Source organism: Chelonia mydas, chromosome 4 (genome assembly GCF_015237465.2).
Source record: "Chelonia mydas isolate rCheMyd1 chromosome 4, rCheMyd1.pri.v2, whole genome shotgun sequence".
Lineage (NCBI taxonomy): Eukaryota > Metazoa > Chordata > Testudines > Cheloniidae > Chelonia > Chelonia mydas.
In genome coordinates this window covers 115715690-115740749 of record NC_057852.1, presented here as the reverse complement: position 1 = coordinate 115740749, position 25060 = coordinate 115715690, and the positions used below count along the sequence as shown (strand labels likewise).

Sequence of the window (25060 nt, the reverse complement as noted above, 5' to 3'; positions counted from 1 at the left end):
ACTGAAATGAATTTATTGAATTTCAAATTTATTCTAAAATACATTTTGTTTCCAACCATTTAGTTTAAAAATCAGAACATTTCAGGAAAAATGTTGAACAAAATGAACATTTGTCATTTGGTTTAAAATGTTTCATGGAAAAGAATCCCCAGTTTTCAGCTAGCCCTTATAATGAGCCAGAATCTCTATTGCCCAGCACCTGTGTTGTCATTTACACCAGCACAAAGTAGATGTAAAACACAACTAAATCAGAATGCAAGTAATTGGCATGGACTTTGTACTGGCATAAGTCACTACACAAGGTGCAAGCAATGAAGTCCCTGCCCCAATGTGGTGGAGGGGCTACTTATTAATCAAGTTTATTATGGTAGTACCTATGGACCAACCAAGAATGGGGCTCCATTGTGCTAAGCACTGCCTAAAACACAGTAGTAGACATTCCTGCCCTAAAGAGCTTATAATTTAAATAGACAAAGACAGACACAGGGTGGGTGAAGGGGTGGAACACACCAGAAAAACAAATGTGATGCAACAAACGCGTTACTTCCATGTTTTGTTTTGGTGGTTTGTTTGTTTGTTTTTGTGGGTTTAGTTAGGAGAGGATCAGCTAAACGGAAAGAAAAAGGGAAGGAAGAGAGGACATGAAGAGAAGGAGGTTGAGAGGAACAGCAGGAGAGGAGAGAAGAGAAGAGGGGCCAGTGTGTAATGAAGCTGAGGTGAAGAAACTGTGAGGGAGAGGGGGAGAGGGGTTTGGTGCAAACAAACAACCAGCATGGGGCAGAGAAAGTACAATCAAAACTGGAGAAAGTTTTCTGAATGTCTGAAGGTTCCTGTTTTGGCTGCTTCTGCTTGGGGAATAAGTTATTACTCAACCTAAAGGTGGCAGAATATCTAATCTGTTTTTAATCCTACATCAACTATCCCAATTTAATAAAAAGGACAAAAAAAATCTTGTTAAGAGGGAAAAAATGAAGAGGATGAAGTAGGGTGACCAAACAGCAAATGTGAAAAATTGGGACAGGGAGTGGAGGGTAACAGGAGCCTATATAAGAAAAAGACCCAAAAATTGGGCCTGTCCCTATAAAATTGGGACATCTGGTCACCCTAGGATGAAGTACTTAGATAATTCGTATAGATCTACATCTATCAAATTTATAATGTTAATACTGAATAGAGTCCATAAAGCCCAGATTTTATCCCTTTTCATTGATGTAGAATCAAACTCTTCACCATACCACTAAAGTACACTGACTCTGATCCTTCAAATTTCTCATAATATGTGTCAGAAATAAACTTTGCTTTTAAATGACCTGCTAACAGGCCTTTTGACTTAGATGGAAATCTAAGAAGGGCTACACTCCAACCTTCCTGAATGTTACTTGGAATGTTACATGTGTCAGTGCAATTTAAATTAATGTAGTCTAAGACAGGACTGCCGTTATTCAAAAGCAAAGTTGTGGGAAATATAAAGACCTAATAAAACCTATCAACTCATTTATGAGTCTCATCTTAATGGGTTTTAAATCCTTCAACATTAACAAAAAAGGAAACTTCAAATATAGCTGAAAAAGTTGAACAGAAAATACAAGGAATGCACAGTCTGTCCCAGCTGCAGTAAGCTAGCTGGTCAATAAAATAGGGGTCTACCCCTTTAGTGTACAGTATGTGCTAAAAGGAACAGAAATATGGAGACTAGAAAGTGTTCACCTAAGACAAGAATGGCTCTGTAATGTAACTGCTGTGATCTGAGCTGCAGGAACATACATGGTGGATAACATGTTCTACCTGTCATCGCTTGGGCCAATTCTAAATACCAATCAATGGTGTGTGCACAAGCAAGGTAAAATTTCCTTGACAAAAACTTTGGATTAAAAGCAGCAGTTGTTGAGACAACCCAACAGGAGAAGTGACAAGAGGAATCCAAAATAACTGCTAATAGTGAATACTATTACAGAGGGGAAATACAGCTTGGTGTAATTTCCAAATGACAATATAACATAAGCCAAAAAGGGACCAGTGGGTTCAAAAAGGTACAGGTGTATAAGTGAGTTAATGGATGCTGTTCATAACTATGAGTCCTCAGATTCTAGAGCAAAATTGTACGTAGCTGACTGAAGATACAAACGAGAGTCTGGTTTCTAAGCCACAGCTCTGAGTACGGGGCTGTGCAGAGTTGCACCATCCCAGAAGGTACGCAAGAAAGATCATTCTCTGCTGCTGCTCCTCATGCATGATGGACTGCAACCTGACCCAGCCAGAGGCAGCAGGGTGAGGAAGGCACCAGGGTCCCCGAGCATGAGCACAAGTCCTTTACATGGATTGCTGTGGATCATGTGGACAAGAACTGCACTTATTTTGCATAACCCTCTTTTCATTCAGCCTCCCTCCAAGTCAACTGTTCTGGAGCAATATCTGAGGAGTACCCTAAGGAGATTTCTTCCCTTTTAGCCTCCAATGGGTTTTCCTGCAAGAAAACTGATCAAGTGTGCACTGCAGTTAGTTAGAAAGGGGATCATGCTTGATGTACGGGTTCTTGCTAATTTATAACACTTAATATTCAAGGGGAAAACATTTGTTTGGACTACTTATATAGTCATTGTCTACATGCCACCAACAATCATGGAATTATTGAAAAACCACTATAATTGACTGGTTTCAGAGTAGCAGCCGTGTCAGTCTGTATCCGCAAAAAGAACAGGAGTACTTGTGGCACCTTAGAGACTAACAAATTTATTTGAGCATAAGCTTTCGTGGGCTACAGCCCACTTCATACCATGTGATCAGCAGGTAAGTATCTGGTCATTTCTGCTGTCAAAAAATCCCACAGAAATGTAGCAGCATGATTCATGGGTTCTAGAGATTAAAAGTTACATCCCATAAATCTAGTCACCTGTCACAGGCCACCAGTGTAGACAGATCCACAATCTACTACATCAAAATTCAGTAGGCTAGTAGTATTTATGCAATGTCAAAATATTCAGAATAACTCCAGTTTAGTTTACCATGTTTAGGAGTTGTTGCTACTGATCTCATGGGTGTGTTTACATGCAAAAGAATATAACATTTAGGTAATCCATTTTACACAGTAAAAAGGCTATTTGTATATGGATAACTTGTTTGAGTGGAAAGTAATTGGAATGTAAGTTACAATCTGAATGACTCTGGCACACAGCCTTTCATAAAGTAGTAATTTATAAAAATCCATTATTGAAACCTCATAAGTGAGTGAATTTCAATTTTTTTAATATCAATAAAAGTTTAATTAAAGATTCTTTTTTTGCTGCAACTGAGAACTGTTCTGTTTTGATACAGGACAGTTTTAGTTCAAAAAAGCTATTAACCTAGCAGCAACATTGGAAACATCAGACGTCACTGGAGAACAATGGAACCAATGTACAAGACCTTATCACAGACACAGAACAGCAGGCAAGCCTTTGTGAGTCTATGTGCTGTTCGGAACCCTTCTGAAGGGTAAACGTGCCATTGAAACCAAGTAGAAAAGTTTCAGACTCTCTGTCCAAAATTTAAAATATCCTAAAGACCTTTCATAACCGAATACAGCTCCATTAGTTGAGTCAAAGGGGCTTCCAATGGATAAGGGTTAGAACTGGGTGGGAAACATCTTTTCCATCTGCAAAAGTTTGAGATTTCAAAAAGTGTTCCCATTCTGCTTTGGATGAAACCCAGACCTTATTAACTTCTTGTGAAAAAAACACAAAACAAGAGAGAGACCCTATTCCAGAGTAGCCCAGTGGTTAGAATATTAACCTAGCAAGTGGAAGACCCAGGTTCATGTCCCTATCTGCTTTTCAGCAGGACTTGAGCCTGGGTTCCCTACATCCTAGGGGAGTGCTCTAACTAACAGGCTATTTGTGGGGTCAACAACCTCAATCTCTTCTGCTGGAGCTGTTGCATTCTGTATAAATAAATAAATATTCATCGGGTCTGTAGCAGGCCGGTTTGTTCAGTCAGCAAGCCTAGCGGTCTGGGTCTCTGACGGTAGTCTGTCAGTTTGTCCCAGCATGGTTTTGTTGGCTGGCAGGCATAGTTGTCTGGGCTGCTGAGTCCAGTCCTTCTATCAGTCTGTAGAGGGGTGGTTTGGGTGGTCAGCTGGCCAGTTGGTCTGGCCCTCCAATTCTAGCCTTTCTGCTAGTTCAAGGTGTCCCTGCCCTCTGGATGAGGTTTTAGAAGCACTGGCCTCTTTGATGGTGGTAACCCCTAGCTCTGCCCTACTTGGGTATCTCTAGGGTGGGTAGGGGAACCCAGGCCCTCCTTCTGCACCCGATCCTCGGCCAGGGACCTGAAAATGCGGTGGTGTGCACTGGCCTAAGGTCAGCCAACCCACCTGTTCACCTTCCCCTGAGCCACTTCCTACCACCATTGCATCTCTGACTGGAGCATGGTCACTTAGCGTCTTTACTTCCAAATCCCCAGAGTTTAGGGCCAGTGCCTGCAGCCTTCTTGAACCCTTGCTCACAGTTCCCCCTCCCCCTTGGGCATCTAGGAATGCGGGGGAAGACTCAGAGTTAGTTCCCCTCAATAGAAGCTGCCTCTCCTGTTGATGCTGACTGGTGTTCCTCCAGGAAATGGTGTCTTTCTGCCCTCCTCCTTCCCCAAATGGGGTTGCTGGTTTTCTCCCAGGAATATGCTTGGCAGTGTCTGAGGGGTGGGGCCTCCCTGGCCTAGTACTGCTCCAGCCCTTCCTCTGTCCCTGCTTTAGTGAGGGGTTTGTAAATGCCACAACAGGGCCAAAAAGAAAGAGAGAATGATTCTAGAGCTTGGTGGTTAGGGCACTCACCTGGGAAGTGGAAGATGCAGGGGCTTGCAGCTGGGTTTCCCACTTTCCAGGTGAGTGCCCTAACCAACTGGCTATTCTGAACTGATGCCTTTGTTTCCTCTACCCCCATTCTGGATCTGAGAAACCTCTTTCAATGCAAATTTTGTGAAAACAGATACATTGCCACAAAACGTTTCAGTTCATATCCAAAGCCAAAGAGTTGTTATTTTCTGGTTCCAGTTAGGCTACCTCCCATTCCAGTGTGGGATCAATTGATTTCATGATTTCCACCATTCAGCCTGCCATTTGGGATCAAAATCTTTTGAGAGCAAGGTTTCATTACCATCAAATCCAAACCCAAAAACTTGAACCATGAGCCCAATTTTAGTTGGGATCCCCAAACCACCACGTTGTCCCATCTTCTTTGGATAAGATATTTGGCGATCACAGCCACAATTCCCTTATCAGAAACTTGGAGACCTATTTTAAAATATGATTTTGAGATCTGATGAAAATTCTGTATCCTGTTTACATCCATCTCACACAATACAGTTGTGTAGTTATCTATTTAAGGATAACATTGGTACTTTTGGTCCTGATGAAGCAGGTAAATATCTAGATCACTGCAGAAAGTACATACAGTGACTACCCTTAAAATGCACCGGGTTTGACTTTGATCAAGTTACCTCACTTTTTCTAAGCTTCCCTGTACTTTCCTCTAGGGAATACAAATGCTGATATAAAACTTTTTTCAGATGGCTAGCAATATTCTTAATCACATCAAATAGCACTGAAGTGGAGGAGACCAGTCATGAAGTAAGGAGTTAGTAAATATGAGTAAGGACATAGGAATCTGGTCCATATATCTATAGTTATGGCACTAGTAAGTCAGGAAGTGAAATAAGCAAGTTTTAAAGCAAAGCTAATACGGCATGACACAGGAGAAGTGAGTCAAAAGAAGGAGCAACAAGAATATGCACAGCTGGTTAATGAAGAATATCTAGAACACAGCTTCTTCTTTTAATGACAGAAGTTATTAGCTGCACAGCACAGAAAGCAGTTCACAGAACATAAAACTGTTCATTGCAGCATCGGGGGGGTAGTCTAAAATTTGAAGCACACATACAGTAATAGTAAACCCACTCAATTCAGTTCCTTATAATCATGGTAATACAATTTCAGACACAAGATGTTTAATTATAAATATTCAATAAATATGGGGCTCAATCCTGCAGTCCTCCAACCTGCACACAAATATATGTTGAGATCAGTGGGAGTATTGAGCATGCAAGAGCTCATATGCATATGCCATATGTATATGGTTTATATTTATGGGACCTGGGGTAAAATCTAGAGCCCATTTGAAATCAATGTCATTAACTTCAATGGGGACAGAATTTCACCCTGGATCATAGCCCTGTTGAGATTCCACACTTTGTCATAATAAGAATAAGAGTACAGTAAAATCTCATTATGATGGCCCTTGCTTATGGCACCCTCATGAAATAGTAGTAGGATTTCAACTATCCCCATATTTACTGGGTACACGTCACCTCATGACGGAATGCAGAGATAAAATTTCTAGACCTCATTAATGACTGCTTCTTGGAGTAGCTACTCCTGGAACCCACAAGGGAAGATGTAATTCTTGATTTAGTCCTAAGTGGAGCACAGAATCTGGTCCCAAAGGTGAATATAGCTGAACCGCTCAGTAGTAGCAGCCATAATGTAATTGAATTTTTATTTAACATCTTTGTAGGGGAGAAAATATCAAAGAAACCCACCATAGTAGCATATAACTTCAAAAAGGGGAACAAAAAAAATGAGGAAGCTAGTTAAATGGAAATTAAAAGGAATAGTCACAAGGGTGAAATGCCTACAAGCTGCATAGAAACTGTTTAAAAAAATCCATAATAGAGGCTCAAACTAAATTTATATCCCCAAACAATAAAAAAAAAAACAGTAAGAGGAACAAAAAATGCAACCATGGCTAAACAGAGTAAAAAGAGGTGGCTAGAGGCAAAAAGACATCCTTTTAAAACTGGAAGTCAAATCCTATGGAGGAAAATAGAAAGGAGCATAAATTCTGGCAAGTCAAGTGTAAAAAAAAGAAGGTCAAAAATAATTTGAAGAGTAACAAGCAAAGCAGCAAAAATATTTAAGTAAATCAGAAGCAGGAAGCCTGCCAAACAATCAGTAGGGTCATTGGATGATCAAGGTTCTAAAGGAGCATCTAAGGAATATAAGGCTGTTATGAAAAAGCTAAATGAATTATTTGCATCAGTCTTCACTAAAGCAGATGTGAGGGCCAAAATCATGACACTGTTACTTGATTTTTGTTTCAGTCCTTCAGGCAAAACTATTCTTAAAATCAATGGAAGTTTTGGATGAGAGTGAATAATCAATCGTCTTCAGTGTTTTGCCCTAATTTTGAAGAACTAGAATAAGAACAGTGAGAAAGTCGAAATAAATAAAAGCAACTGAAAATATTAATATATCCGACAAAAGAAAAGAGCTACAAGGTGTGGATTTGAGTCAGATAACCAAAGTACTGTGCAGATTTGATAGGAAGTAATAAGAAAAAGCATATTAATAAAGAGATAACAGGGAAAGTATCACAAATATATAAAGGTACAGTATATTTTAAGAATATGGGTTTCATAAAAGAAAATACTTCAGAGGCTTATTACATCTGATAGAACAAATAAAGCTCAAACATTAGTACTGGTGGGCTGCCACTGTCTCCAGTAAATGTTTTATAATTATACTGTGGAGGGCAAGAAGAAAATGCCTGGGTATTAATTAGGAATAAATGAAAGCAAATTCTTCATATTCTGCTGAATAAGTATATAAAAATAGGGTATGATATTCATAAAAGCAGTATGAGATTTTTGTGTTTAGAATAAAGCAGTGTGAGAGAGCGAATAGAAAATGTAGACAGAGTGGAACAGATTTTGATTGTAGAGAGAATGGATCTTCCCTTATAGTTACAGAAGAAACTGAGCATCTGTGAGAAAATGATAAAAACTGATACATAAAATAAAGAGTGAAATAAAATTGGACTGCCCAGGACTATTTCTTTGGAATACACTGAAAATAAAGGTGCTAGAAAGAGTTTCTGAAAGATCAAAGAATTCCAGACTGGGAAGAGCAGCAAATACAAATTTCTGCATAACTGAACTAGTGGTATAAAAAAACAGGGGCACTGAATTGTTTATCAATATCTCCTACAGATCTGAAAGCAGTTGCATTGGCAAAAAATAAGATTGTCCAAGTTTCTTACAGATTCTAGGCTACTCATTTGTATTGGTTGATTTATTTATGGAGATATTTATATTGGTGCCTTTTGCCAATACCCCTGGTACCTTACATCATTAAAATCCAATTACTAACCAGACTACAGCAAACTGCCTGTTAGTTACAAGGCCTTCTCCCTAACATTCCTTAATACCAAAATCAAGCCATAGATGAGCCAGACAAGTCTTTTACCATCCATTGAAGGCTTCAAACATAGCCTCTGATGGATTAAGCAGATTCAAGATATATGGTCCTACCATTGAGAACACTGTGGCCAGCAGTGAAAAGTCTGAGCTGCAGAATCAACAGGGAAGGCAACTCAGCCAGTTTTACAGATCAAACCCAACACTGTGAATTGCACTTGGAAATAAATTGGAAGCCAGTACAATCTCTGGAACACAAACATAATGATAGAATTGTAGGACTGGAAGGGAATTTGAGAGGTCGCCTACTTTAGTCTCTTGCACTCAAAGCATCATTAAGTATTAACTAGACCATCCCTGACAGCTGTTTGTCTAACCTGCTCTTAAAAATCTCCCATGATGGAGATTCCAAAACCTCCCTAGGCAATATATTCCAGTGCTTCACTACCCTGAGAGTTAGGAAGTTTTTCCTAATGTCCAGCCTAAACCACCCTTGCTGCAGTTTAAGCCCACTGCTTCTTGACCTATCCTCAGAGGTTAAAGAGAACAATTTTTCTCCCTCCTCTTTGTAACAGTTTTCAAGTACATAAAAAGTTACCATGTCCTCTCTCAGTCTTCTTTTCTCCAGACTAAACAAACCCAATTTTTTTCAATCTTCCCTCATAGGTCACATTTTCTAGACCTTTAAGCATTTTTGTTGCTCTTCTCTGGACTTTTTCCAATTTGTCCACATGTTTCCTGAAATGTGACACCCAGAACTGGAAACAATACTCCAGCTGAGGACTAATCAGGATGGAGCAGAGTGGAAGAATTACTTCTTGTGTATTTCAGAGTAACAGCCGTGTTAGTTTGTATTCGCAAAAAGAAAAGGAGTACTTGTGGCACCTTAGAGACTAACCAATTTATTTGAGCATAAGCTTTCGTGAGCTACAGCTCACTTCATCAGATGCATACTGTGGAAAGTGTAGAAGATCTTATTATATACACACAAAGCATGAAAAAATACCTCCTCCCACCCCACTCTCCTGCTGGTAATAGCTTATCTAAAGTGATCACTCTCCTTACAATGTGTATGATAATCAAGTTGGGCCATTTCCAGCACAAATCCAGGAAATTGTTGAAATCATGGTGGAATTCCTCAAGGGCTTCTTTTCCATGGGTCCAGATGATGAAGATGTCATCAATATAGCGCAAGTAGAGTGGAGGCGTTAGGGGACGAGAGCTGAGGAAGCGTTGTTCTAAATCAGCCATAAAAATGTTGGCATACTGAGGGGCCATGCGGGTACCCATAGCAGTGCCGCTGATCTGAAGGTATACATTGTCCCCAAATGTAAAATAGTTATGGGTAAGGACAAAGTCACAAAGTTCAGCCACCAGGTTAGCCGTGACATTATCGGGGATAGTGTTCTTGATGGCTTGTAGTCCATCTTTGTGTGGAATGTTGGTGTAGAGGGCTTCTACATCCATAGTGGCCAGGATGGTGTTATCAGGAAGATCACCGATGGATTGTAGTTTCCTCAGGAAGTCAGTGGTGTCTCGAAGGTAGCTGGGAGTGCTGGTAGCGTAGGGCCTGAGGAGGGAGTTCTACATAGCCAGACAATCCTGCTGTCAGGGTGCCAATGCCTGAGATGATGGGGCGCCCAGGATTTCCAGGTTTATGGATCTTGGGTAGTAGATAGAATATCCCAGGTCAGGGTTCCAGGGGTGTGTCTGTGCGGATTTGATCTTGTGCTTTTTCAGGGAGTTTCTTGAGCAAATGCTGTAGTTGCTTTTGGTAACTCTCAGTGGGATCATAGGGTAATGGCTTGTAGAAAGTGGTGTTGGAGAGCTGCCGAGCAGCCTCTTGTTCATATTCCGACCTATTCATGATGACAACAGCACCTCCTTTGTCAGCCTTTTTGATTATGATGTCAGAGTTGTTTCTGAGGCTGTGGATGGCATTGTGTTCCGCATGGCTGAGGTTATGGGGCAAGTGATGCTGCTTTTCCACAATTTCAGACCGTGCACGTCGGCGGAAGCACTCTATGTAGAAGTCCAGTCTGCTGTTTCGACCTTCAGGAGGAGTCCACCTAGAATCCTTCTTTTTGTAGTGGTGGTAGGGAGGTCTCTGTGGATTAGTATGTTGTTCAGAGGTATGTTGGAAATATTCCTTGAGTCGGAGACATCAAAAATAGGATTCCAGGTCACCACAGAACTGCATCATGTTCGTGGGGGTGGAGGGGCAGAAGGAGAGGCCCCGATATTGATGACATCTTCATCATCTGGACCCATGGAAAAGAAGCCCTTGAGGAATTCCACCATGATTTCAACAATTTCCATCCCACCATCAACCTCAGCCTGGTCCAGTCCACACAAGAGATCCACTTCCTGGACACTACAGTGCTAATAAACGATGGTCACATAAACACCACCCTATACCGGAAACCTACTGACCGCTATTCCTACCTACATGCCTCCAGCTTTCACCCTGACCACACCACACGATCCATCGTCTACAGACAAGCTCTGCGATACAACTGCATTTGCTTCAACCCCTCAGACAGAGACAGACACCTACAAGATCTCTATCAAGCATTCTTACAACTACAATACCCACCTGCGGAAGTGAAGAAACAGATTGATAGATCCAGAAGAGTTCCCAGAAGTCACCTACTACAGGACAGGCCTAACAAAGAAAATAACAGAACACCACTAACCGTCACCTTCAGCCCCCAACTAAAACCCCTCCAATGCATTATTAAGGATCTACAACCTATCCTGAAGGACGACCCAACACTCTCACAAATCTTGGGAGACAGGCCAGTCCTTGCCTACAGACAGCCCCCCAACCTGAAGCAAATACTCACCAACAACCACATACCACACAACAGAACCACTAACCCAGGAACCTATCCTTGCAACAAAGCCCGTTGCCAACTGTGCCCACATATCTATTCAGGGGACACCATCACAGGGCCTAATAACATCAGCCACACTATCAGAGGCTCGTTCGCCTGCACATCCACCAATGTGATATATGCCATCATGTGCCAGCAATGCCCCTCTGCCATGTACATTGGTCAAACTGGACAGTCTCTACGTAAAAGAATAAATGGACACAAATCAGATGTCAAGAATTATAACATTCATAAACCAGTCGGAGAACACTTCAATCTCTCTGGTCACGCGATTACAGACATGAAAGTTGCTATATTACAACAAAAAAACTTCAAATCCAGACTCCAGCGAGAAACTGCTGAATTGGAATTCATTTGCAAATTGGATACAATTAACTTAGGCTTGAATAGAGATTGGGAGTGGCTTAGTCATTATGCAAGGTAGCCTATTTCCACTTGTTTTTTCCTACCCCCCCCCCCCACTCTCAGACGTTCTTGTTAAACCCTGGATTTGTGCTGGAAATGGCCCACCTTGATTATCATACACAATGTAAGGAGAGTGGTCACTTTGGATAAGCTATTACCAGCAGGAGAGTGAGTTTGTTGGGGGGGGGGGGGTGAGAAAACCTGGATTTGTGCTGGAAATGGCCCAACTTGATTATCATACACATTGTAAGGAGAGTGGTCACTTTAGATAAGCTATTACCAGCAGGAGAGTGGGGTGGGAGGAGGTATTTTTTCATGCTTTGTGCGTATATAATAAGATCTTCTACACTTTCCACAGTATGCATCCGATGAAGTGAGCTGTAGCTCACGAAAGCTTATGCTCAAATAAATTGGTTAGTCTCTAAGGTGCCACAAGTACTCCTTTTCTTCTTGTGTCTTGTTTACAATACTCCTGCTCATACATCCTAGAAGGATATATGCTTTTTTGCAACAGTGTTACACTGCTGGCTCATATTTAGCTTGTAATCCACTATTACTCCCAGACTTCTTTCCGCAGTACTCCCTTCTAGGCAGTCATTTCCCATTTTGTATGTGTGCAACTGACTGTTCCTTCCTAAGTGGAGTACTTTGCACTTGTCCTTATTGAATTTCATCCTATTTACTTCAGACCATTTCTCCAGTTTGTCCAGATCATTTTGAATTTTAATCCTATCCTCCAACGGACTTGCAACCCCTCCCATCTTGGTATCATCCACAAACTTTACAAGTGTACTCTCTAAGCCATTATCTAAATCATTGATGAAGATTTTGAACAGAACCAGACCCAAAACTGATCCCTGCTGGACAGCACTTGATATGCCCTTCCAACTTGACTGTGAACCACTGATAATTACTCTCTGGGAACAGTTTTCCAACCAGTTATGCACCCACCTTATAGTAGCTCCATCTAGGTTGTATTTCCCTAGTTAGTTTATGAGAAGATCATGTGAGACAGTAACAAAAGCCTTTCTAAAGTCAAGGTATACCACATCTACCACTTCCCCCACCCCATACACAAGGCTTGTTAGCTTGTCAAAGAAAGCTATCAAGTTGGTTTGACATGATTTGTTCTTGACAAATCCATGCTGACTGTTACTTATCACCTTATCTTCTAGGTGTTTGCAAATTGATTGATATTTGCTCAATTATCTTTCCAGGTACTGAACTTAAACTGACTGGTCTGTAATTCCCCATGTTGTGGTGCCAATCTATAAAACGGGGAGGAAGTACATTTGCCCTTTTTTAGTCCTCTGGAATCTCTCCCATCTTCCATGACTTTTTGAAGATAATCACTAATGGCTCAGATATCTCTTCAGTCAGCTCCTTGAGTATTCTAGGATGTATTTCATCAGGGTCTGGTGACTTGAAGACATCTCACATGTCTAAGTAATTTTTAACCTGTTCTTTCCCTATTTTAGCCTCTGATCCTACCTCATTTTCACTGGCATTCATTAAGTTACATGTCCAATTGCGACTAAACTTTTTGGTGAAAATAAACAAAAAGTCATTTAGTACTTCTGCCATTTCTACATTTTCTGTTATTGTATTTACCCCCTCATTGAGTAATGGGCCTGCCCGGTCCTTGGTCTTCCTCTTGCTTCTAACGTATTTGTAGAATGTTTTCTTGTTAGCTTTTATGTCTCTTATGTCTCTATCTAGTTTAATCTTATTTTGTGCCTTTCTAATTTTGTCCCTACATACGTGTGTTATTTGTTTATATTCATCCTTTGTGATTTGACCTAGTTTCCACTTTTTGCAGCACTCTTGAGTTTTAGATCATTGGAGATCTCCTGGCTAAGCCAGGGTGGTCTCTTGACATAATGCCTAGCTTTCCTGTGCAGTAGATAGTTTGCTCTTGTGCACTTAATAATGTCTCTGAAAAACTACCAACTCTCCTGAACTGTTTTTTCCCTTAAATTTGCTTCCCATGGAGTCTTACCTACCAACTTCCTGAGTTTGCTAAAGTCTGCCTTCTTGAAATCCACTGTCTTTATTGTGCTGTTTTTCCTCCTACCTACCCTATGCCCGTGGGACACATGGCTAGAAAGGGTTAAACATCCTGCAAAATAAATAACCCTCAAAAGACATGTGGGGAGATAATGTTTGTGTTTTTGTGTATTTACTAATGTATGAGTAGGGTCCACAATATAATCAACAGTCACTGTCTATTCTGTATTCTGATAGTTCAGAGATCAAAAGAACATCCTCGCAGGTAAATGAATTGTAAACATGGGATAGCTCGGTATCTCTCTCTCTTTGAAATGTACTGTGAATGGTGGAGGAACAAGCAAATTGCCTTATGTTAATTCTATAGCTAAGTACTTGTGATGGACCTCCTTCAAAGTCATGCTAATTACCTTTTGTTCCCAGAGGAACTCCCAACTTTTCAAAGAGGACATGAAATTGTATAAAAGATCCTTGGATCCTGATTCTGTCATCGCAGATCTGCTTAGGCTTCATCCGGGGAAGTTTGAGTCACAAGACTGAGGTCCCAGTTATGCTGGTACGCCCTGAATATGAGATTTGGACATTGGATTATAACCTCTGAATTATTTCTGAAAGAACTCTTTAAAACTACAAAGCTCACCATCTCTGCTATGAATCTGAACCTCAATGAACTGAACTCAGGTCTGTATGTATATTGATCTTTTAGCCATACTCTCTCTCTCTCTCTTTTGCTTTTTAAATAAATTTTAGTTTAGTTAATAAGAATTGGCTGTAGCGTGTATTTGAGTAAGACCTGGAATATTCAATAACCTGGGAGGTAATGTGTCCGATCCTTTGGGATTGGTAGAACCTTTTCTTTTATATGATGAAATAAGATTTTCAGAAATCATCATCATTCTTGACTTAGGTACCTGGATGGAGGCCTGAAGCTGGATCACTTTAAGGGAACTGTGTTGTTTGGACTTCTGAATAACCAGTAAGGTAACAAAGAAGCTGTTTTATGCTGGCTTGGTAAATCTAAGTATTGGAATATCCACCAGTTTTATGGGGATTGTCTGCCCCATTCTTTGCAGTTCACCCTAATTGAGTGACCATAGCTGGCCCCAACTGGGACCACAGTCACAGCCCGTAATCCATAATTGCCATTGTGCTACATGATTTGGTCCTGTTTTTGTTTAAGAACTGTTAGTATCTTCAGAAACGCTGTGCAAAACACAGCCCTGTTTACAAACCGAGTGAGTTACAGTTGGGACAAACCTGAAGAGACCTATAGAAAGGTGCTACTCTGCCCCACCAGCCTTATAAACTTTGTACACTATGTTGACGTAGAGAGAACAGTGCTGGGCTAGTGGCTGAGCTTCACAGAAGACACACTTCTTTCAGAGTGATGTGATTGAGGGCCAGTGTTCAGGATGGGAGAACTAGGATTGGGGGCAGTTTCAAGCATAGATAGCACAGAAAAAGGCATGGAGAGGATAGTGCTAGTGGGAAACACAGAGCTGCATGAGAATCATATCACTGATAGCGTGAGTGGACATGGTAGGAAACAATAAAATCATATCCAAGATATAGGCAAAGAAGTAGCCAAAAGATAAGGATGAGATGTTTGAGCTGGCTCCAGTGGGCAGGTATTCTGAGAAAGAGTGTTACAGGGCCTGACTGGGTCAGGCAGATACATTTAGCAGCTGCTTTTTGGACAGACTGGAGGGGTTCACAATGAGGGAATTAAAACCAGAGAAGGTTACCCTAGTCAGAGTGGGAGCTGACTAGAGTGCTGAACAAATCTTTTGGCAATTGAGAGAGAAAAGGATGGGTACATTTTGGACAAAACAAATGGAGGAAAGTTAACATTTGCTAACAGTTGCCACACTAGGTTATCTGAGAGATACCAGAATATATCTCTATGCTGAGAACACTTCACCTTTGTGTGGAAGCTATTGGCAAGCGTTGACTGTCTAATGGTGACCAATGTAGAACAGCAGGTTTTCCTGACTTGATGAAGTCCTGCAAACAGGCTATGGTCGACAACTTTTTGTTTTTGCCAGATATCTGCAAAGCAAGACTAAAGGAAAAGGTTGGCAGTACTAAAACAAAAAAACAAACCCCCACAACACCACCTCTTGCTTACTGCTCAAGGAACTAATGCCATGATTATTTTCCTGGCCAAAATTTCTGATTTCTGAAGGTAAAACTTTGGGAATTTTACCAGCTGACAACAATTTTCTTGACCAAGAGATTAAGCTGGACTAGAACCTTACCACTGCATGTGCTGACATGTCAGAGGGGAAAGAAAAGGAAACTATTGGACATGGGCAAACCCAAGTGCAGTGTTAGTTTTGCAATATCAAAATCTCACTTATAATTCATATAAATATAATCTTATCTGAACCAGTCCTAATTTGGTTCCAGCTTTGGCCAAACAACTGAAGATCAACCTAAACCTCAACTTTATTCCATGACAGAAAATGCCGGGCTTCTCCTCTCACCTGCACCTACTGGCAGCAAACGTAAAGCATGCACAGAATTCTTGCGTGTGTGTGAAGTAGTTTCCTTGTCCTGAGTGGATACTTCGACACATATTGAAGTTGATATTGTCCTTGGAAATGGTTAGTGTACTGGAGACTAAATTCCACTGACAAAGACAGCTTTATCCTTCTTTACAGGAAAGGGAGGATGAAATCAGTACACATTACCCTATTCTGCTTACAAAGCAACTAATCTGCATTTATTATATGTGCAAAACTAATTGGAGTCAATGGGGTTTCAGCCTAAAAAAGCAGTGGCGGACTACAGCCCCAAGATTTACTTAAGGAAATATGTTCATTGCCCCGATAATGGTCTTTCTGAGGGATAATAATCTTTTAAACTACTTTCTCCTGTTGGAAGGGAATGGATATATATAGTTTTCCCTAGTGACTAGAGGACTGGACTGGGATTCAGGAGACCTGCATTCTATCTTTGGCTCTACCATCAGCCTGCTGGATGACATTAGACAAGTCACTTCACCTCTGTGGCTCGGTTTCCCCATCCGTGAAGTGGGAATGATGCTTACCTCCTTTGAGATCTACTGATGAGAAGTCTATAGGAGAGCTGGGTATTATTATATGCACACAATTTAGGGGAAAAAAAGGCCCCAGAACTGCAAAGACTTTTACCTGTGCCTAACTGTGCACTGTGTGTGATCCAACTGAAGGCAGTGGGGCTGCTTACAGTGCACAAAAGTTAAGCCTGTGCGCAAGGCTTCTCAGGCCTGGGACCTAGCTTAGTATCTTCGGGTTAGGTTATAATATCTGCCAGTTTGCCACTTTCCCCCTTCCTATTAACATTACCTCAGTCTTCTTGTAGTTAAGCTTGAAGTCTTCCATTCAGGATCCAATTTCCATCTTTTGTCTCTTGTACTACACTTCAACTGTAAGCTTCTTAGGAAAGTGACCGTTTTTTAGTCCTGTTTTTGTCAGCCCCTACCATAACAGGATTTTGGTCCTCCACTGGGGCTGCTAAGCACTATAGTAACACAAATAATAAATAATAATGAAATCGCTGCTAAGGGCTGATACATAAGTAGAAAAGATAATTATATAAATCAGCATAGCCAGAAGTGAAAAAATGTTAATAGCTTCTTACTTTTATATTTGATCTCTGCAGTAGCTTGATATTGAGCACAGGTGGTACAGCTTTAAAAAAAAACTATATTTAATTTATTTTATTTTAAAAAATAAGACAAAGAAAAATGGATTTGGAGCAACTGTATAGGTTAAAATGGGGGGGGGGGGGGTTATCCCTATCCAAAGACAAATGCTGATGGGGAGTAAGAATACTCTTCTTCTAAAGAAGAAAATAAAGTGGATTGTAATCACCAAGGTTTGAATTACGTAACAAAATGTAAGTCAGAGCCAAGGGTGATCCCCATTCTGAATTCATTACTTTCATCTGGAGCTATTATAATTTATCTTGTCCATACTGTATATATTAACACTCATAGTTCATTTTATTGACTCATTTTACTGTAACTGTTCTTTTAAAGTTATGGACTAACATGCAAGGTTGCTCTGAAACACAGATTTTTGGCCCTAAATTGGAACTGCTTCTTTGCAGTTGTTATGTGGATCTTTCAGACATTATCAATTATAGTCATGTGGCAACAGGCTGATAGCAGCTATCTGATCATTGGCAAGAAGTTAGACACTGCATATTCTGTTTTGCATCAGATTCATTCCGATCTTTACCCACTGCTCCAAATTGCAACCTCACATGTCAGTTTTGCCTATTCACTTTTAAATACCTCCAACTTCTGCCATACCTTAGCTGTTATTTACCACCCTGAACCCCCTCAAATCCATGCTAATCCAGACATTTTTATTCATTAGTATTTCTTCATATACTTTATGTATTCATCACAAACTGTCAGTCTGGTGAGCTAGTCACTTAATTGTCAGTTTCTCTGCATTCTACTGGCAACTTCAAAATCTTCCTTTAAAATGAGGGTCTTCCATGAAGCTTTTCCAAGGATGACATACAAGTCAGAATACTTAAAAATAGCATTTAGAATTTGGATGAATAGATCATGCATTCCTTGCGTGTGCGCACGCGCACACGCACACACACACACCCCTCGTTTCAACTGCTTTGGTCCATTATGTGATTTCTACAGTAATAATGCAGAAAAGGCAGAGGTATTCAACAAATATTTCAGTTTTGTTTTGGGGAAAGAAAAAGATGATGTAGTTATATCATATGATAAACTCTTTCCATTTCACTAGTGTCACAAGAGGATGTTAAAGAGCAGCTACAGAAGTTAGATATTTTTAAATCAGCAGGGCTAGATAACTTACACCCAAGAGTTTTAAAAGAGCTGACTGATTTTCATAAGTATTGGAACACTGAGGAAGTTCCAGAAGACTGGAAGAAAGCTAACATTGTGGCAATATTTCAAAATGGTAAATCAGATACCCAGCTAATTATAAGCCTGTCAGTCTGACACTGAATGTGGGAAAGATAAGGGAGTGGCTGATAAGGGACTTTGATTAATAAAAATTAAGGGAGGGTAAGGCAATTTACGCCAATCAGCATGGTTTTATGAAAAACAGATCCTGTCAAGCTAACTTGATATGCTTTCTTGATGAGATTGGAAGTTTGGTTCAGAAAAGTAATAATGCTGATGCATAATATACATAGATTTCTGTAAGGTGTTTGACTTGGTACCTCATGACATTTAAATTTAAAACTAGACTAAAATAAACATGGCACATATTACATAGATTTAAAGCTGGATAATTGATAGGTCTCAAAATGTAACTGTAAACAGAGAATCATCAAAGGTGGGTGTGTTTCTAGTGGGGTCCTGCAAGGATTGGTTCTTGGTCCTACACTATTTAACATTATCATCAATGACCAGGAAGAAAACATAAAATCATCCTGTATAAAGTCTGGAGGTGACACAAAAATTGGAGGTGTGGTAAATAATGAAGAGGACAGGTCAGTGATACAGAGCAATCTGGAATGCTTAGTATAGTGGGTACAAACAAACAATGTGTTTTAATATGGCTAAATGTAAATATATACATGTGCACACAAAAATGTAGGCTATACTTACAAGATGAGAGACTCTACCCTCAGAAGCAGTAACTCTGAAAAAGATTTGGGGGTCAGGATTGATAATCATCTGAACATGAGCTCCCAGTGCAAAATAGCTAATATAAGCCTTGGATGCACACCAGGGGAATCCCGAGTAAGAGTAGTGGGGTTATATTACCTCTGTATTTGGCACTGTTGTGACCACTGCTCGAATACTGTGTCCAGTTCTGGGTGTCCACAATTCAAAAAAGATGTTGATTAATAATTAGCTTAATAATTAGCTCTTTATTTAGCTTAAATAGCTTAAGGAGTTAACTAGATCTCGGTCTACAAGTACCTACATGGGGAACAAATATTTAATAATGGGCTCTTCAGTCTAGCAGAGAAAAGTGTAACACAATCCCTAATGGCTGGAAGTTGAAGCTAGACAAATTCAGAGTGCAAATAGGGTGCACATTTTTAACAAGGAGGATAATCAAAAACTGGAATAATTTATAAAGAGTTGGGGTGGATTCTCCCTCACTGGCAATTTGTAAATCAAGACTGGATGTTTTTTTAAAGATACTCTCTAAGAATTATTTTTGGGAGGTTCTATGGCCTGAGGTATAAATGGGTCAAACTAGAGGATTACAATGGTCCCTTCTGGTCTTGGAATCTATAAATGTATAAGATTATGATTGTGAAAGGAATGCAGCAGTAAGCCTATGGTCTTTGTTTTCAGCATAATTGGAGGCATTGCCACTGACTCAGGCCTTGATTTAGAAAAGTCAGTGGGACTTTAGCAGATGCTTAAGTGCTGTACTGAATTAAGAACTCACTGTATAGCCCTTAGCCAGGTCATTAATGTCACCATGCCCCATTTCTATTACACCAGATTACAATTATATTGTGCAATAATATACAGTAATATTGACCAGCCTTACAGGGATTTTGTGAATCTAAATGTTTTTAAAGAGCTTTGAACACCTCAAATTAAAGTTGCTATATAATGCAAGTTAACTATGGATGTACTGTCTCTTATTGTAAAAACATACATGTGGATTATTTGAACAATTTAGCAAAATTTCTTCTAAAACTCATTTCACAGTGATGTTGGAAGGCTAAGCCATTACTATCCCAAACACAGACATAGGTGGAGATAATGTTGAAGGGGTAAACTCTACTGTTGGATTAGACCTGGGAATGGAGCCTCACAATCAAACTCAATTCTCCTTTGAGGGAGAGGGGGATTGGTGACTATGACGACTGAATTGCCCAGGCTTTACCAGGCACTAGTGTGGGTCTGTTGTCTCCATGCAGTTTCACAGTGACCCATCGAGAAGGCTTTAGGTGTAAGGGATCCATTAGGTTATATCTGTTTACATTAACAAAATGATGGTATAAGACAATTTAATGCCTAGGTTTTTATATCATATCCATCACTATGATGTGTGAGTGCCATCTGAGTGCCCACAACATGGAGAAACCAGCAACACCATGTCCAATACATTGAATCATTTTGTTCCAGTTAGGCCCTCAAATATGTGTATACAACTCCCATTCATTTTGATTATACCTGTACTGATCAGTATTGTTATTATCAGGCAAAATTAGCTCATCTCGAACAGTGAAGCTACCCTCGGTTGTTACTATATTTTTTCCTGTTCGTATTTCATTTTCAGCACTCTGCATAGCACAGACTCCGTTAGGTAAACAGTGACACACTTGGATCTGGTGACACTATGAAGTACAAAGGGTTTTGTGCTCCTAAATCACCTATCGGGGTAGCCATGTTAGTCTGTATTAACAAAAAACAACAAGGAGTCCAGTGGCACCTTAAAGTCTGTGGGTCTTTAAGGTGCCACCGGACGACTCCTTGTTTTTTTCTAAATCACTTAGGCACTTTGGAAAATCCCACCTTAAATGCTTATTTATAACTCAGCAATGCCATTATATGCTGCCATTATATAAATAACAGAAACACTGTTTCTAATAAAATTAGCTAGCATTTCAATATAAATGAACTCTTCTGAACTGGAAGCCTGTTGTAAACATACTACTTTAAAAGCAAACATGAAGTTGATGTTAGAAGCTTCCAGAATTAATAAAAACAAAGAATAAATAATAATTTGATAGACATCTTAGTATATTATACAAAATATGATTTTAGCATAATTACTAATAACTGCACAATGGAAATGGTTTTCTGTAGGAAAAGGACAAAATGGCATGAAGTTGTCTTCATACGAATTCACAGCTGAAATGTGTTTATGTGCACTGATGACTGAGGCTTCATTGCAAAAAGTGGTGTGTTACATCGAGACAAGCTAACTCGAGATAGTTCTCCTGATGTAAAATCCTAGTGAAGACAAAGCACAGGTAGTTTTTACTTTGATGTAGCGACTTGAGGTCAACACTACGCCTTCCACCTGGAGTCTGTCTCATCTAGCTACATGGACTTAGACTACCTGTGCCTTGTCTCCAGTAGGATTTTACATCAAGAGAGCTATCTTGATGTACGCACACCATTGTTGCAATGAAGACATAGCCTGAGTGACCCTTGCTGAATTACTCAATTTTGCCCCGATGCTGAACAATCAACAATATCAATCCACAAAACAGAGTCACCTACTAAATAAGCTGTCATGTATTTTGTAAAAGTAATGAGGTCTTATTATTATGATCTCTCATCTCAGTACTCTGCTATTAAATCTTTGCTGAGAAGTAGGGAGCAACAATTGGAAATGAGATGAGAATTAATGAGGATCTGCTTTTTAAAATACTTTAAATTTTCCCCAATTCCTCTATACTGACAGAACAATAAAAATGTCTTAAGTGTCTTCAGAAGATCATATTACTGGAGAGTTTTGAAAGATGTATTGCAGACACATTACAAATAAACTAAGGCAGTGCAATGTAATCTGTTGTGCCATAACATCCCTTGAATAAAATCTATATCCTTTAATGAGTTTAGAACTATTGGGAAATGAACAGGTTCAAAATTCAGTATGAACTCTCCATATATACAAAAATAGCTAGCACAGATATATATTCTATCAAAAGCATTACCAATGATGACATACTTACAACATAATTCTCTCTACTTCAGAAAGCTAAGGTGGTTGAATTCAAGCAGTTGCAAAATTTTAATTAAACATTGTTTTTAAGAGAAATATACATAAATTTAATATATAAGTATTAAAGAACCATCATACTTAATAAAAGCTCTTCTACTAGTTCAAAGCACTTCTTTAAATATAGAATACAGAGTGCAGGATTATCTGTAAGAGAGTGAAATCTCCAAGTAACATAGGAGACTCAAAGTTTCAAAAAGTAGGGGGGAAATGTATAATGTTGATGGGACCATGCATCACTATTTAAAATATGTAATAACAAGCTAATGCAAAGAATCAGTTGGACAGGAAAATAGAAAGAAACTCCCCCCCCCCCAAGTCAGAACTCCATTCACAAACATATGCAACTACATGTGGTGTGAATCCTGGTGGACAGTGTGAAATTGTGCAATTAGCTACATTAAGAGTGAACAATTAGTGCTACATAAAGATAGGATAGACACGATTTTTGTTTACTGAGTCCGTTTATTTATTGTAACCCAAGGACAATAAACCCCTAAGTGACCCAAACAAATCTTGGACTGGAGATTATTAAAAGGGAAGGCAGTGTTACCAAGCCCCTGAACCGCTAAGGATGATCATGTTGCTTTGAACCTAAGGATTTAATACAAATATTTGACAGGTGATATAGGGAGGAAAACACAACCTATGAGGCGAGATGGGAAGCAGCAATGAAAGGGCAGCTTGGTGAGAAGGGGGTGGGGTGGGGGCAAAATCTGAGGCCGGGGCAGCACAAGGGACAATGGACAGCTCCTTACTTACCATCTTCATTCTCATCAAACACGGGAGTTTTGTGGGAGTGATTGCCACCCATATTATTCCACAGCTTCTTCCACATCCCCAGCCACAATCTCCACAGGGGGAACGGCCAGCATCCCAAGGGGAGAAGGGGGCGAATTCCAGCCAAAGAAACCAGCCCAACTAGCGGTGGGGGGGTGGATCGCACTTCCCAGCAGCGTCCCGGGCTCGGAGCCCTCCCTGACTCCCGCTGGCTCTGGAACTAGGAGGGAGTCTCCGCATCCCCTTCCATGCTCTCACGGCTTCAACCTCCCCTCCACGCCCAGGACGCTCTTCCGATCGCCGCTCCGAGGCGGGCTGCGGCTGCTCGGGGAATCCTCGGCGGGGTTAGAAATCATCCTGCGAAATGAAAGTGATCCATCTGCCTCTGACAGGAATTGCTGCTGCTACTTACTAACTTGATCCATATTTCATAGCAGACAGTCAGGGGAGGGGGGAGAGCTGAAGGGAGGGAAGGAGGGAGGGGGCGCAGGTCCTGCTGATGGTTGCCTTTGGTAAAAGGTAAAAGCTGGATCTACCTGGATCCTGCTGAGTTTGGTACCCAAGATCCCAAATTCCGCTGCCTAAAGTGAGGACATTATAGCCACTCCTATTGTTCCCGGAGCCCCGTGCAGCCCAGCGCGTCAGAGCTACAAACACCAGGCTCCAGCACCCAGATCCTGCTGGCTCCAGCCAACTTTTGGCCCCACTCCCCCCAGTTCCACTGGCCAAACAGAGAAAAGTAGCCCCCCCCCCCCCCCGCTATGGTATCGAAACCAGGACTCTGACGCACCGCAGTGCAAGCTCGCTGCAAAAACTTGCCAAATACAGCCTCTAAACACAGAAATCCGATCATCCAAAGAGACAAGCGTTTCCCCTTTTCCACAAAAACAGCTCCCGGTTGTAAGAAAGCTGGACCCCAAATCTGAACTCCAACGTCTGCTGTAAGAAAGCTGCAGAAACTCCGGCTCAGCATCTGTATCCCCCTGGGTGGGGCTAATATTAGGTGGCAGCCCCTTTCCCCCACATACTTTTGTTGTCTACATTTAGCATCTAGGCACTTCTTCTAGTCCACCAGAATACTCTGGATCCCAAGACACTATGCTGCAAAAACTTGCAGCCAGGCCCGGAGCTGAGTTTTTGAGGTGCTGTGCTGTAAGAGGGTCTAGATTTGAAATGAAGTAGGAGCAACTAAATAAGATCTCCATTTAAGTGGTAGAATTTCGCGACTGAGACCAAAAATTGTCTGGATCCAGGTGGCGGATCCGCGTTTTTTTGTGGCACTGTTGTGTTGGCGGCTGGGAGGTTTTTTGGCTCACTAGGAGCGGCTGGACTTGTTCGCCATTTGGGTAATGGAATTTGGGGATCTGGGGTTAAAATCTGGGAGGATCCAACTTTCCCCAGACACCGTATCTTCCTCAGACACGGCCCGGTGGCAGTGAAGGGTGTGGTTTGTGCATGAGGGCGATCTCTATTGACTTGTTCCTGCTCATCCTTAATAAGCGAGGCTGCAAAAGAATTGTCCATCACTCAGGGAATCACACAGTAATGTTCTGGGAATGGCCGGTTGCTCAAGTTTGCTGCACATCTCACCCCTTGGGGCACGTAGAGCCGTGGAATTTGGGGCCGGGTCGGAGGTACAGGTTGGGCACGTCTCTTCAGCTGCGTGTGCCAAGTGATGGAGTCATACATGAAACGTGCTGGGAAACAAACTGGCCCATGGCAGATCACGGCACGTTTATTTCTGCTCCTGGGCTGATCTTACAGCTGCAGGTGAGGAGGATCTGCCGTAAACAACATGCAATTAAACAAATGGGAAAAGACAGAGCCCAGCCCAAGAGAGCGTGGGGATCATTAGCTGGACTTGATCCTAGCACAGAAAGGGTTGAGTCTAAACAAACACCGCCTCCCCCAGTAAACATTTGAGATATTCAGCCTTACAATGCCACCTGCTGGCTCAACTAAACACACTCTTGTCTGTGCAATAAAACGGTCAGTTGTGTGATCATTATTGCTGGGTACAAGGGGAAGTCAGCCTAAGGTACCTAATCAGGGCACAACTACAGTCGT

The 25060-nt window shown here is 40.9% G+C and overlaps 1 protein-coding gene across 1 annotated transcript in view; it reads right to left on the bottom strand.

Annotated features, from left to right (window-relative positions):
- STK32B (serine/threonine kinase 32B) overlaps positions 1 to 23653 on the bottom strand; it is a 257967-nt gene extending 234314 nt beyond the window's left edge. The window contains exon 1 of the mRNA XM_037898079.2: positions 22976 to 23653. Within this exon, the coding sequence (XP_037754007.1) occupies positions 22976 to 23051 (76 nt within the window). The 5' untranslated portion in view covers positions 23052 to 23653. The remainder of the gene's footprint in view (positions 1 to 22975) is intronic.
- Between the last annotated feature and the right edge of the window lie 1407 nt (positions 23654 to 25060).